Source organism: Ictidomys tridecemlineatus, chromosome 6 (genome assembly GCF_052094955.1).
Source record: "Ictidomys tridecemlineatus isolate mIctTri1 chromosome 6, mIctTri1.hap1, whole genome shotgun sequence".
Classification (NCBI taxonomy): Eukaryota; Metazoa; Chordata; class Mammalia; order Rodentia; family Sciuridae; genus Ictidomys; species Ictidomys tridecemlineatus.
Genome location: NC_135482.1, coordinates 133,615,332 through 133,629,602, shown reverse-complemented (window position 1 = coordinate 133,629,602; position 14,271 = coordinate 133,615,332). Strand labels below are relative to the sequence as shown.

Below are 14,271 nucleotides of genomic sequence, written 5' to 3'. Positions count from 1 at the left end.
TAAGGACAGGAAGGAGGGAGACATCACTTAACATAATACAGGGATTCCTAAAAATCTTACCTAATTTAAAGATGTTTTTCAAGCATTTAGTATTTTGAATACTCCATAAAATGTCTTCTCCCACAGTATCTAGAAGATATCTATACAAAATTACCTTAGGGCCATTTGCTGCAATGAACTGCCACTAGGGAGAGACATCATAAGATCAGAGATTGTCTGAAGTAAACGATGAAATGTATGTGGTAATGGATGAGCAGCTTCTCCTGCAATCACAATATCTGAGAGTGGATGTTCACACACTCTTGTATCTTTCTCCTAAAATAGAAATTGAAAGTAAGTCTATCAGATAACATGCTAGAATAAACTTTCTTCACAAAAGAATATTATATATACTCAAACTATACCCAATACATACAATAAATAACATCAATCTAATTACATCTGTAATATTTCTAGGGAAAAGGCAGTAAGACTGCTCACAAAGTCAGCAAACAAGTAGCATATATACACATCAGTTCTAGGGTATTAATAAATCATTATTAGAATGAATTTATATGTATATGCATGTGTATATATGCATAAATTGTGCATGTATTTATATATGAGAAAATAACATGTTAGAAGTTGAGGTCACCATTAGTTCATATGACATTTTTATGAGGTTTTAATGTGAATTAAGACAAAAATGGTCCTTCCTTAAGGCAGAAGAACCACAGCTTGGAAAGAGGGACAGATTGGATTTCATTCTGCATTTAATGTCAGTCAGGTCTTTCATATTATTACCTATGTAATAACATTTATAATGGAAAACAGTAGAGTACTTCAAATTCCCAAAGAAAGGAAATTAGTTAAAACTGGATCCTAGCAGAGCAATAAATATGTTTTAAAGCAGGGGTGAATGAAGCACACAGGTACAAGAGCTAAGTGGGCCCCAAATTGGAGTTGATGGGGAGAAGTGGAGAGCATATGTGTATGGAGGGGAGGGCGGTGGCCATTAAAGGTCTCAGGCTTGGAATTCAGAGTTCAACAGCTCATGCCAATGGATATTACGTGGGAATGTCTTTCCAGAGTGAGGCAGTTCACTTTAATTAAGAGAGGGTATTCATATACTCATGGATCCTTCTAAGGTAGAAATCAAAAGCAAGTTTGTCAGTTAATTATTGTAAAAGAGTCATATCTATTTTAAAAGGCTGATTTTTTTTAAACACATATAAGCCAAAAATATCTGAATGCTCAAACTGGCCTATGAACCACCAGGATTTTTCTTATTTTAATAGGTCTGGCACTTGCTTTTTAAAGAGATTTTAGGAAAAACTATGATGATTTAGTTAAAAATTACCACTGAATAATAAAAAACCAGGCTTTTTTAGATGATATAAAAATTTTAAGTTCATTTAATCAACTGAAAAAAACATGACTTTCTTTTCAAACAAATTCTTGATTGGATTCATATTTCTAAAACTCATATTTCAGTCTTTGCTCATGGTGTTTTTTCCACTTGCAGAATCTTATACGCACCATGGTCAAAATCTATTCTGTGGTATGTACTTAAGAATAATGTACCCCATTCCACCTAAACCAAAATAGTTTCTTCTAATTTCAACAAATGTTTCTATAAAGTACTTACTTTTATAAAGAATATGATGTCACATTTATATCACATTAGGTCATCAAAATACTTAGAAAGTAGTGATTGTTATTTTAATTATTCCAATAACTTTGCACAAAGTACCTTACACTTGCTGAACTGAAATAAAACTGCTTAATAATGAAAGTGCCTACTATTATAGACTACTTACCATGATCCAAGTCTTTTGAGGTAATATACATCATAATAAAACACTTGAAAGGTATGAAAAAAATACCACAAAAAGTGAGACTCCTGGTCCTGATAAGCCAGTCACCTACACTTGTAATTCCTATTACAGCATACCATATTACTAACTGGTCTATAAGTATTATTTACATAAATGGCAGTACTCTAAGCATATTTCTCTGTATTTTCTTCTTCTTTTTAAACAGTTTACAATTTACCTTAGAGATCATTATATATTACAAGTGTAGTAATATATATTATCTTGCTGTATAGTCTTCCAACAAAGAAAAATATCAATTTATTTCATCAGTCTATTTCACAATAGTCATTTCGGTTTGTTTTCAATCTTTTGCTTTTATAAAAAATTATGGGGGCTGGGTTGTGGTTCAGCAGTAGAGCACTTGCCTAGCACATGCATGATGCTGGGTTTGATCCTCAGTACTACATAAAAAATAAATAAGTAAAATAAAGGTATTGTGTCCAACTATAACTAAACAAATATATCTTTTTAAATTCTGTAAAGAATCAACTTGTATATTCGTTATTTCACACATGCATACACAACAGGAAATACTCAAAAAAGTAGAATTACTGCATCATTTTTAATGCCAATTTTTTCTAGATTTTTGCCAAATCATTCTCCAACAGGCTGTTACTCCATAGCAAAGTATGTTTGTGTATCCATCTTGTTGCCAATGTGAGCTCATCAAACTTTTTGAACTACATCAGTAAGCTAAGTAAAAGATGATCACTTTTTGCCTCCTGTAATGCATATCTATTGATTACACATCATAAAAGTTCTGGTTTGTGTTTTCTTTCTAAAGATTATTGTATCTTGTTCTTTCAGGGAGAGAGCAGGCCATCTATATTCTGCCAAGGATTAGCATTCAGCTTGGTTGGACTGAGATTATTTCAGTTGGTTCTTGACTTTAGGCATTGCTCTTAATGCTAAGATGTGGTCCATATTCCTCTGGCATGGCCTTTCTGGGGTTTAAATTGCACATTAGCAAACTTCCTCATACTTACTCCTGTGATTGAGCTAGAACATAAATGTCTTCCCAGCTACTGATTCTCTATGTAATAGTCTTGCTCTGTTTACCTATCATATGTTGTACCATAACAGTATGCATCTTTCAGTTGATTGCTTTATGATAGTAGTATGATAGTAGTGTTCAATGAGATGTGACTATCAGCATCTTTGCTACAGAGAAAACTTTCACTAAGTATTATTAATACTTTGTCCATAGCATTGAAATGTTACACATTTTTTCAGGTTAGATAATCCCTGAATGCTTTCATACAAATTATGAAACTAACTTAAGAGTGTTCTATTCAGTTTCTATAGAAATATGGACAATAAAAATAAAATCTCACTTGTTCTGCATTTTCTTTATTTGTTTTATTTTCTTCATCTTCTTCTTCCTCTGGTTCTATTGGAGCAGGAGTCAGTGAAGCCACAAAATGCCACAGAATATCATGGAGAGAAGTTGTTTGGATGACATTACACAGAAGCCAGTTGAATGCCTGAATAAATGATCAAATGAGTCCAAGATAAAAATAAAAAAATATATGAGTTATAAAATGTAGGACCTTCCTTACTCAGAAATGAAGTAACTTCATGGACTACATGCTTCAAGGTCAGATGATAGAAAACTAAACTTGGTTTCACTAAAAGCACAAATAACTTGAAATAGTCAATAATTTTGGTCTTCCTTTAAAAAATATAACAGAGGAAATATATATTAATTTATATTAATATCAGTATATTAATATTAATATTAAAATTAATATTAATTTACTCAAGTACATTTTTTCTAATTTGTGTTTAGGATTTAAATAGAATATTTCTCAAGCTCTACACAAGCTACCATTTTACTTAAATATACTCGTATCATTCCCATCAATGAGGTGTCAAGTTATTCATTACACTTATGATAAAGAAGAAAGATTTTCTATATTAAGGCCTGTGACATACAGTAATCTAATCATTCCAGAAAATGGAAATCTGGGTAAGTAGTTATTGCTAAAATTATAAATCAAAAGTCCTACTTCTCATCCTTTTTGTATGATTATTTTTTGATTCTAATGAAATGATTTTCTAAATATAAAAAGCTTCTTAAGCTAGTCAATCCCTAAAAAACAAATACCAAATGTCTTCTTTGATATAATGAGAGCAACTATGAACAGAGCAAGGAGGAAGAGCAGGAAGAAAAGACTAACATTTAACAGAGTCATGAGATGGGAGGGAAAGGGAGAGAAAAGGGAAATTGCATGGAAATGAAGGGAGACCCTCATTGCTATACAAAATTACATATAAGAGGTTGTGAGGGGAATGGGAAAATAAACAAGGAGAGTAATGAATTACAGTAGATGGGGTAGAGAGAGAAGAAGGGAGGGGAGGGGAGGGGAGGGGGGATAGTAGGGGATAGGAAAGTTAGCAGAATACAACAATTACTAATTGGGCATTATGTAAAATTGTGGATGTATAACCAACGTGATTCTGCAATCTGCATTTGGGGTAAAATTGGGAGTTCATAACCCACTTCAATCTAATGTATGAAATATGATATGTCAAGAGCTTTGTAATGTTGTGAACAACCAATAAAAAAATACACTAAAAAAAAAGAATAAATAAAGGAGTGTTTATGTTGCTCAAAAAAAAAAATAAAAAGCTTCTTAAAAAAAGATAAATCTCAGGATTCAAATAATAAAGTAATACAGAAATAAAGTTCCTTAGAGTATTTAAACACAGAATTCTAAATTAATTCATATCCACAAACTTTAGAGTTTAGTTTTGATGTGAACACTTGATATTTTCAATAGGCTTTTCAAATGGCTTTTAATTTGAAGCAATTAACTCGGTTTTAAAAAATGGCACCATTAAATACAGAATCATCATGTGATTTGTTTGATCTGTGAATCACTACCTTCATTAATGTATTCATACCTCCATAGCAAAAACTCGACAAGCAGATTTCCTTAACGCCTGTTTCATTGCTATTTCAAGACCTTCTAGATCATGATGCTGTATAACAAAGGCTAAAACTGGCCATTGGAAATTTCGTTCTCCTTTGGAAAGAGAGCTATGGGCTGAGATTAGGCGGGAAAGCTCAGGTGATGGATGTCTCAAGAGGGAAGAACCAACTTCTGTTAAAAAACCAAAAATTATTAATTTTCATAGGTGGTGCATCTGATTAATATATTTAATACTGAAAATAATATTTAGCTTATTCAATTACAGCACTTTTAAGCACATGACACAAATCATAACTATTACAACTTCTACTGAAAAAGAAACTGAAGCTGAGAAAGATTAAATACTTTCATAGAAGTATACAGCTATTTATTTGTAGAGGTGGTGAAACCATGGCTGAATCCAAAGTGCACACTTTGTAAAAAGCTATGTGATTTATATTTTCCCTAAATGGAATCTACACATCATGTCTACAATTTTCTAAGACTGCTTTATAAAAGATATCTCAATAATTAAGTTCCAAAATATTTGTTAACAAACCTATAAATCATTGATTCTAAAACTATTTTCTTGAAGATCTTCAATAGTAAGATACATAATTATCTGCCTATTATTTTAACTTCAAATCTTCATTTTTATAAATGGCTTACCTAATAAATTATCACCATTAATATCCTCTTCTCTTGGGTTTCTTTCCCCAGCACTAATTTGAGGCTGCTGACAGCAATTGGTCCAGATTATACAGATTATTATTATTATTTACTGATTAAGGGTTACTCATATCTCCAAGATTCTTTTTTTTTTAAATCTACTCAGAGTAATGGTAACTTTAAGAGCTGTATGTTTCTATGAGGGTAAGGAGATAGCCATGATTTATAAGCCATAGGAACTGCTGGTTCACTGAAGCTTGGTGGAGGAGCTAATGGCAGCCAACAGTTGGCTTTGACATTTTACAAGTAAGACTGTAAAGGTCAATTTATTCTTGAATAATCACTAAATGATCTTTGGACATTTGCTCCAATTGAGAAGCAAAACTTAGAGGGGCACAGTTATGGCCAGGTCACATAGATTGTCTATCCCATATTAGAAATTAATCCATTTGCTTCCTTCATATATTACATTTTAAAAATTACCTGCAAAGAAAACAATTTTCTTTTTATGTTCAGTAGTTGAATCACTCAATTTTCTTTTTATCTATATACTTACCAGTGTCTCCACTGTTAACTCTTCTTCTAGGTATAGCTTTAACTCGTGCAGGTAAAATGGAGTGTTGTTTATCATATTCAGAAGCAACAACTGAGTATGATCTTTGGAAGACAGTTCTCTTTGCCAGATCGGTATCAGTTATGGGACTGGTTTCCAAACTGCAGATATATCAAGAACACAGGTAAAAACTTAGGACAAAAAGTGAAGTGTAACTATACTTCTTTTATAATAGTGTAGTCAAATATTTCAATCTGAATTTGTGTGAAGAAACAAACTTAAAAGTCAACTTGATGATTTCTCTTTATATCATAATTTAATCTTTACAAATATAGGAAAATTTTGATCTCAGAACTATATCTTAAAGTTTTTGATTTTCTAAAATAATTTTACATTTTAAACAAAAAAGAAAAGCTATCAAATATCCTAATATCCTTTTATAATCAAAAGCACTGGGGTGGAACTCACATGACAAGATACTCTGAGAAAACAGGCAGACATAATCATAAGTGTACTGAACGAAAGGAAATGGTTGTGTTCATGCACAATCCTAATAAAATCAAAACTTAGTGCATTTTTCTTTTGGTAGTTGAGTGTTCTATTAGGTTTCTCACTCTTGGGAAGTGCTACCCAAAGCTCATTTTAGAGCACAGCTATATCATAGTATAATGAGAAGTAACACTGATTTTGGTATTATTCTATTATACCTACATTCTCCATAAGAATGCAATGATTTTTATTCAGGCTTAAATAACTGATGTTTTGCTATTTATTTTAGTAACATTAAAATACTTAAAACTTTATAAAAAGGACTATATAACTTTCTTTTGGAGATTTTTTTTTTTAAACTACTTTCCTTTTCTGATTTTTCAAGCACAAATCTACAAGCTATTCTTCCATGTGCTCTTTGTTTCTGTCACCTCACTTCAAATTGGGACATTTTTGATCACCTATAGTTCTGGAGTTGTTTTATTTCCATCATTTAAGCCAGATGTGAAATCCTATATCCCTCAGTAAGCTTATATATTTTCTTTCTTTTTGGTATGCTTAATTAATAAGTCACTCCCCTAGCCCTTTTTTTCTTTTTGAGTTAGGGCCATGCTAAGTTGCTGAGACTGACCTTGAACTTGGAATCCTTACCACTCCCTGCAAGTTTACATATATTCTAAGAAGTGGCTAACTTCCTGGGTGGTTTATTTATTTACCACCTCTCTGAGCTGACAAAAATTCTTGTTTTAAATAGAGTATGAATGCTACACATAACCATCTGGGATAAATGTGCCTGAATGGCAGTCTGGCTGCTTTGTTCCAAAATGACTGTGTGTGGGATACTTCATTTTACATTTGGATTTACTATCTTGTTTTTAGAGGCAGTTTATCAACTTAAAAAAGAGTTAAGAATCAATTTTTTAAAAATGATCTGTTCTTATAAAAATTATAATGCTTCTGAGAAAATTCAAACACCAAAACAAAAAACAAAACCCAAGGGAGGAAGCAAAGATGGCTATTGATAACACAACTGAGTACACTGGGTCAGGTAATTCCTTGTTGTAAGGACTATCTTGTTTAGCAACATTGGCTTCTACTCACTAGTTGAACTAGCTCAGTTGTGGAAAACAAAACTGTTTCTAAATACTGTCAGATGCTAGCTATGAGACAAAAATCACCCCCAGTTGAGAAACACTGATTTAACGGATTCACTGTTCACCATCTTTAATAACAAAGAGTTGTCAAGATGTTTTTTTCAAGAACAACTCAAAGGTGCTACATGCCCCAAATCATTGTATGTCAGAAAATATCTCAAGCAAGCTGGAAATAAAATACTTGGGTCACAGTTTCTTTGCTTTAGGATTTTGTAAATATTACATTTTTGTGTTCTGGTACCATCTTATATTTACTATACACTGTATAGTCTTTACAACATGCTTTTCATTAACCATTTGACTCATCTGATTGATTCATAATTAATTATGGATTCTGTGGTACAATAGTGCTTTTACAAAGAATACAATATGAGGGCTGGGGCTGTAGCTCAGTGGTAGAGTGCTTGCCGTGCACATGTGAAGCACTGGGTTCGATTTTCAGCATCACATAAAAATAAAGATATTGTGTTCATCTACAACTAAAAAAAATACAATATAAAGCTTTAGAGATATCCTTTCTTTCAATGTTATAATACAAAAGTCTGTTTTGGGTCTTACTTTCCTTTTGCAAAATGACTTGTTTTGCCTTGCTCAGATAATTGAAAAATCCCTTTTTTTCCTCACTGGAGTTTTAGTAACTTAAGATATTTCTTATAGTAACATGTAGTAAAATTTTCCTAATATCATTTAGTACTTTTTATGAAGATTCTTTTTATATTAAAGCTTTAGATAAATATTCTATTGTATTAGTTGTGTTTTCTACTTCAAAGACATCAGTTATTCTTATGTTGGATTATCCTGTTTGTATCTGTTATTTCCACTCCAATTGCTATAATCTGTCCCTTTTTCTTTACTCATTGTATTATCTCAAATCATTCCACTGACTGATGTTATAAACACTTCTAATTAATTTCTTAGTTTTATAATTTTAATTTGATGGTTGGTCTGCTCTCTTACTCTGTGATGTATCTTGCATATAAATAAATAAAATATGTCTCTATTTTATTTATTTATATGCAATGCTGAGAAGCAAATGCAGTGCCTCACACACTCCAGGCAAGTGTGCTACCACTGGGCCCTGGCCTCAGCCCCTGCAATATATCTTTTTACTTCGTTCTGCTTTTCATTTCATTTTCACATCTGAGCTTATGTTTTATTATACTTATGTCATTATCAATTTTTTCACTGCTTGAGAATACTTATAATAATATTCTTCTTTTGCTGAAGAGGAGTTGACTTCATATCTTTAGCTAGAAGTTTATACTCTTTGAACTGAAAGATTAATAATAACTCAATGACTCATACTTATCAGACTAGTCTCAGAATGGTTTCTCACTCTTTCTAAAAGGTGTTATCTTCTTTAAAGATCTAAAAGCCTGCACTATACTTTTTGGAGAAAATGTCAAGAGCAGCTCACAAAAAACTGAGGAGTGATTCACACACATGAGGGCAAAAGCTGCAAATATTTTAATGAAAAACACTCATTTGGGTATATAAGTTCTATCATGCTTATTAAAGTATCTATTATTTCAGTTTATGATAATTATGACTATATAGTATTAATACATTGGCATATCTTATTCAGCATGTTCGCTCTTCCTGCAGCAAATATTTTTCTTTCCAGTGATATGTTCAGCTATACATAACTGAAATCCTGATGTCTTCTTAAATGTATCTTTCTCATTATCCAGTTAATCAGGTCACATTCACTGTTTTCCTACAAAATATCTCCTTTATTCCTCCATAACTACTGTAAACATAATCCAATTCTATATACCTAGCTGAAATCTTTGATTAAATTTATCTGTTTTTCGATTGATGCAGCGAGACTATTTCTGCATTTTTATCATGGAATTCCTCTTCTAAAATAGTTTCAGTGGTCCTCAATTTCCTTGTGTACTATGGCTACATGCTTCTATTCAGTTTTCAAGAAGCATTTTGCTTTGACATTACCATACCTAACCAAGGAGGCATTGTAAGCAATAATCCAAGACATTTTAAGATTTATTTTCAGTGCCACTTGTCCTAGGAAATGAGTGAGTACTGCCTCAAAGTTAACCTTTCCCTACTTTGCCTAACTATAACATTAAATGGTATGATACCTTATAATATAATCTCTTACTACATCATTAGTTGATCTTTTCTCTCAAGCTAGTCTGCCTCTCCTGTCAAGGACCTTGCTTTATTCATACAAGCATGCTTTTTCATACTACTCCACAGTGACTCACTGTCCCTGCTGAAACAGAAGGTTGTATTAAAGATCTAGAACATTCTTTTTTTAATTCAAAGTCTTCCTTCCACCAAATATTGGTGATTAAATAGAGAAGAGAGAACTAAAATACCTTGGAGGCATAGACTTCATATTACTCTCTGGCTCTTCAAATACATTAGGAATTGCATCAGGAGTTACTGATATATAAGGAGCAGGTACAGATGTTGAACGCAGATATCTCATTTCATCCTGAAATAGGTTGTCATCTTGATAGCCCACAAAATTTTCATGATGATGCCTGTATTAAATCAAACCCAAGAACTTAAGAGTATGATGGCAGCACAGATCCTCTTCATTTTTAATCTCCTTTAAAAAAGGCAAAGCAGCATATGTGAATCTACAATTAAAGATTAAGTATTAAAAGAATGATAGATGTAAGCAGGTAGTAATAAAAGTCTGATAATTTTACATATAGATATTCCAGGTAAAACAAACACTTTAAATCCAGAATTGAGCCCATTTTCTTTTCTATCAAGAATATTTCCATCTTCTAGTATTTGGTCAACCATCCAGGAGCTTAGGTTAGAATATCTCAGTGTTGTAATGATCAACCATCATTAATCACTAAGGCCTATGATGCTAGGTTTCCCTTCACAACCATTCTTTCTTCTCATTCCCTATCATCAATGCCATAGTGCAGGCTCACAGATTTTGTTGCATGAACTATTCGAAATACATGTGGTAGCTTTTGGGGAAGAAACATATATGAGTCAAATTTGGAAAATATTAGGTATATGAAATGTTCCATGGTTTAGGAGATGTCCTATCCCCTGACAGCTAAAAGTATAAAATCTATAATTATTCTATATTATAATATTTTACATTTAAAAAATTGATTCATTCTTTTTCAGATTGGAACAAATTATTACTAACCTAAGTCCAGTAAATGGTCTACCTGAGGCTTTACATAGGTGGTATTTGGCATGCCTGATGATTTCTACCTTGGACTCAAATGTACTCAGTCTCACATTTTCTGTTTCCTTTTTTGTTTGCCCTATTGCAATAGTAACTATAAACATTTCTAAAAACCATACAACTCTGCTATAAAAAGAGGACAACACTTTCTAAATTGAAACTGTAGGCAATATCTAAAAATTTTCATCTGTCAGCTGATAAATAAAATCTGAATTTGAAATATGAAAGACTGTTTTGGAGTGACAGTGTGTAATGTGTGACAGTATAGGTTGTAACACCAAGTTCGATGTAGGAAAATAATACACTATTAACAAGTCTCTCCATCTGTTTTTATGCCCTTTCTTCCAATTTTCATATTAGTTTTCACATTTCACAAAGTGACTTTTTAATTGCAAACCCTTCATATATTTCCCCGTTTAAAATTCTTCCACTGGTTCTTCTGCCTACAGAATCAAATGCAACTTTAGCATGAGCTACAGAAGTCCACATTACCTGGGTTCACTCTTTTAAGCAGTATTTCACTATTTTCCTCCAGCAACCAATCCTTTAACAATCCTGTGACTCCTCAAATGTGTAGCAATTTCATTTGTCTTTATTCACTTGGGATACTCTGCCAGAAATCACTGTCCTCCAATCACCTGATGGATATCTATTTATTCTATAAGACTCTACTAAAGGATTAGACTTTGTGGCAAGCCTGTCCTGATTTCTTTGGGAAGATTCAAGGGTTTTCCTTCTTTTATGCTCTAACAGAGTATGCCTCACATGACATTGTAAATGTTCTGATGACATGTTTATCTTCCCACAAGAGTGTGAACATTCCAGAAGTCAGGATTTTATTGTATTAATTTCAGGGTCTTTGGAACCTAGCATAAAGCTGATACCTACTTGGTACTTATTTAATGTTAACCAAATGAATAATTTTAAAACTGAAAGATTACTAGAGGGAAACATTAGTTTCTTTCTACGTTAGCATTTCCCCCTATTAATAGACTGAAGTCAGCTTATCAGAGAATAAAACATAGTTACTATCTTACTAATACATATTCTATATTAGTAGTAATTACAAATTGACAAAGTATTTCCATTAAATACCTATTCCCATAACATGAATAGCCTACCAATCATAGGCCAGCCAAGGAAACTCAGAAACCATTAAAGGCAACGCAGAAAATAAATTCCTGGAGGATTCTTTACTTTACACAATTGCTTATGTTGTTCCCTATCATCAAAGGAAATACAGAACTACCTTTTGATATCAGTTAATTAACAGTAGCTGTTAATCCAAAGGTAGTGAAACACACACACACACACACACTACACACACACAGACAAATCTTATTACCTAGCTAAGGTCTGAAGGTAAAGACAAGGCATTTTCACAGGAAGATCCTCAGAAATGCCCTCTTTCACACTGGGCAGCTGTGACTGGAATGGTTTTGCAGGGTGGTAACACAGAATGCTTGGTTCCGCAGCACTGCTCAGGGACAGGAGGAAGAGGGCATTGGCTTTGATGACCTGGTGAGCTTCCATAGTGGGCAAGGCACGAGGGGTCTTGACTTGCATTGGCTTTCTCCTAGATTGTTTGACCTGGCAAAGAAGAAACTGAAGTGGTTTTCTCTTACTTATACTTAAATTTTTAATTTGTTAGACTATGTATTTTGAATTTCTTTTTTTTAAATGTATTTTTTTAGTTGTCAATAGATCTTTAATTATTTATATGTGGTCCTGAGAATTGAACCCTGTGCTTCACACATGCTAGGCAAGCACTCTCCCACTGAGCCACGACTCTAGTCCTTGAATTTCTTTTAAAAATTATTAAACACTTCTAAAACTATTTAGAAATAATAATGATTACCAAATAGCATTCACTTTATGCTTCTCCTGAACTGACTGAAACTACTTTATATTATACACAAACTATATTTCCTTTCTATCCTTGGGGAAATTTAAAATCTAACTCATTAAATCTAAATACAATTTAAAGAAACCAGCAATATATGTGTGGCAAGGGGGGTGAGAGGGGCATTCAACAAAATTCTATGGTTTAGTATGCCATTAGTGGAAATGATCTTGAATTTCCAGGACTCCTATGAGTCAATGAGGTATATGTCCCATAGGTTAGTTATCTTGTGTTATCATAAGACATAATTTATCTTTTAAATTAAAAATAGCTGACCCAGTACAAATATTAAATTTGCATATTATTTCTGTTATAAAGAGCTCATAAGTTGATCTTTAAAAAATCCCATATGGAACTGATTGAATAGTATGATTATACAGAGATTCTTTTTTTTAGTTATGGACTAAATGCCTTTATTTATTTAATTTTATGTGGTGCTGAGGATTGAACCCAGTGCCTCACATGTGCTAGGCAAGTGCTCTACCAGTGAGCCACAAACCCAGTGCCTTATATGGTATATAAATATCATTAACATTAAAAACCACAATGGATTGAAAAATACCTTTTCCCTTGCTGCAGCCTGTTTTTCACGGAGGTATTTTTCTCTACAGCGGTCACAAACCAGATACCAAGTGCTTCCTCCTATGCCACCATCACCACAGTTACCAGCCCATCCTCCACAAAAATGCCCAATGCTATTGTAACCTTGTCCACCAGCATACCGGCCACAACCTTGAAACAGTAACAAAAATAATAAATATTACAAGGGTTTTTAATAGTTTGACCCTTATTATATATTAATGACAAATTTACCTTCTTAAAGTAAGCACAAGTAAGCAGCTGATTTTTTTTTCAGGCTATTAACTACATTAGAAAAAAAATAGCATGCTTGACCAAAAACAGTTAATTAAATAATGGCCAAATGTTAGATACTCCATTTCTAGATAAGCAGATTAAAAGAAATACAGTATCTGGTAACCTTTAGATTTACTTAAGAATGTCAATAAAAATAGACAAAACAAACATAAAATATTATGTAAGAATGACATATTTTCAGGAATTAAATTTATAAAACTTTGGGGTATAATATGAAGAAAGAGAAAGCAAGTTAATCTTAGTTCTTCTAGGTGAATTTTGAAATATTGATTAATGCTATAGAAATCCTTATATTTTCCTAAAGTGCAGTTTTCTCATAAAAGAACTTACATCATTTTAACAGGGAAAGCCCTAAGAAATCAGTAGAATCCATTTAGTTCGCAATTTTGAACAGGAAATACGAAAATCGAAGGACATCTAACTTTGGGATCATACCTCTGTGTTTGAACATGTTATTATTTCTGTTGTGTGATTTCTTAATGACATCCTTTGGACAACACAATACATATTTAGAAAATAAACAATATTTTAAAATTTATTACACTGAAATGAAGTAATATTATACTGCCTGATCAGCACTCTATTCGAATTTCTCTACCCATTTTTCACAAAGCCTATTATTATATAAAAATGACAGTATCAGATACTATAAATTCTGGACAAATGTTG

General features: G+C 32.5%; 1 protein-coding gene across 13 annotated transcripts in view; it reads right to left on the bottom strand.

Annotated features, from left to right (window-relative positions):
- Positions 1-14,271, bottom strand: part of Mycbp2 (MYC binding protein 2) — a 271,435-nt gene that overhangs the window by 34,607 nt on the left and 222,557 nt on the right. For all 13 annotated transcript variants that reach the window (XM_040281371.2, XM_040281372.2, XM_040281375.2 and 10 more), the window contains 7 exons: positions 13,289-13,458; positions 12,169-12,413; positions 9,979-10,146; positions 5,997-6,154; positions 4,764-4,963; positions 3,191-3,340; positions 155-315 (listed from right to left, as the gene is read on the bottom strand). In XM_040281371.2, the coding sequence (XP_040137305.2) occupies positions 155-315; positions 3,191-3,340; positions 4,764-4,963; positions 5,997-6,154; positions 9,979-10,146; positions 12,169-12,413; positions 13,289-13,458 (1,252 nt within the window). The remainder of the gene's footprint in view (positions 1-154; positions 316-3,190; positions 3,341-4,763; positions 4,964-5,996; positions 6,155-9,978; positions 10,147-12,168; positions 12,414-13,288; positions 13,459-14,271) is intronic.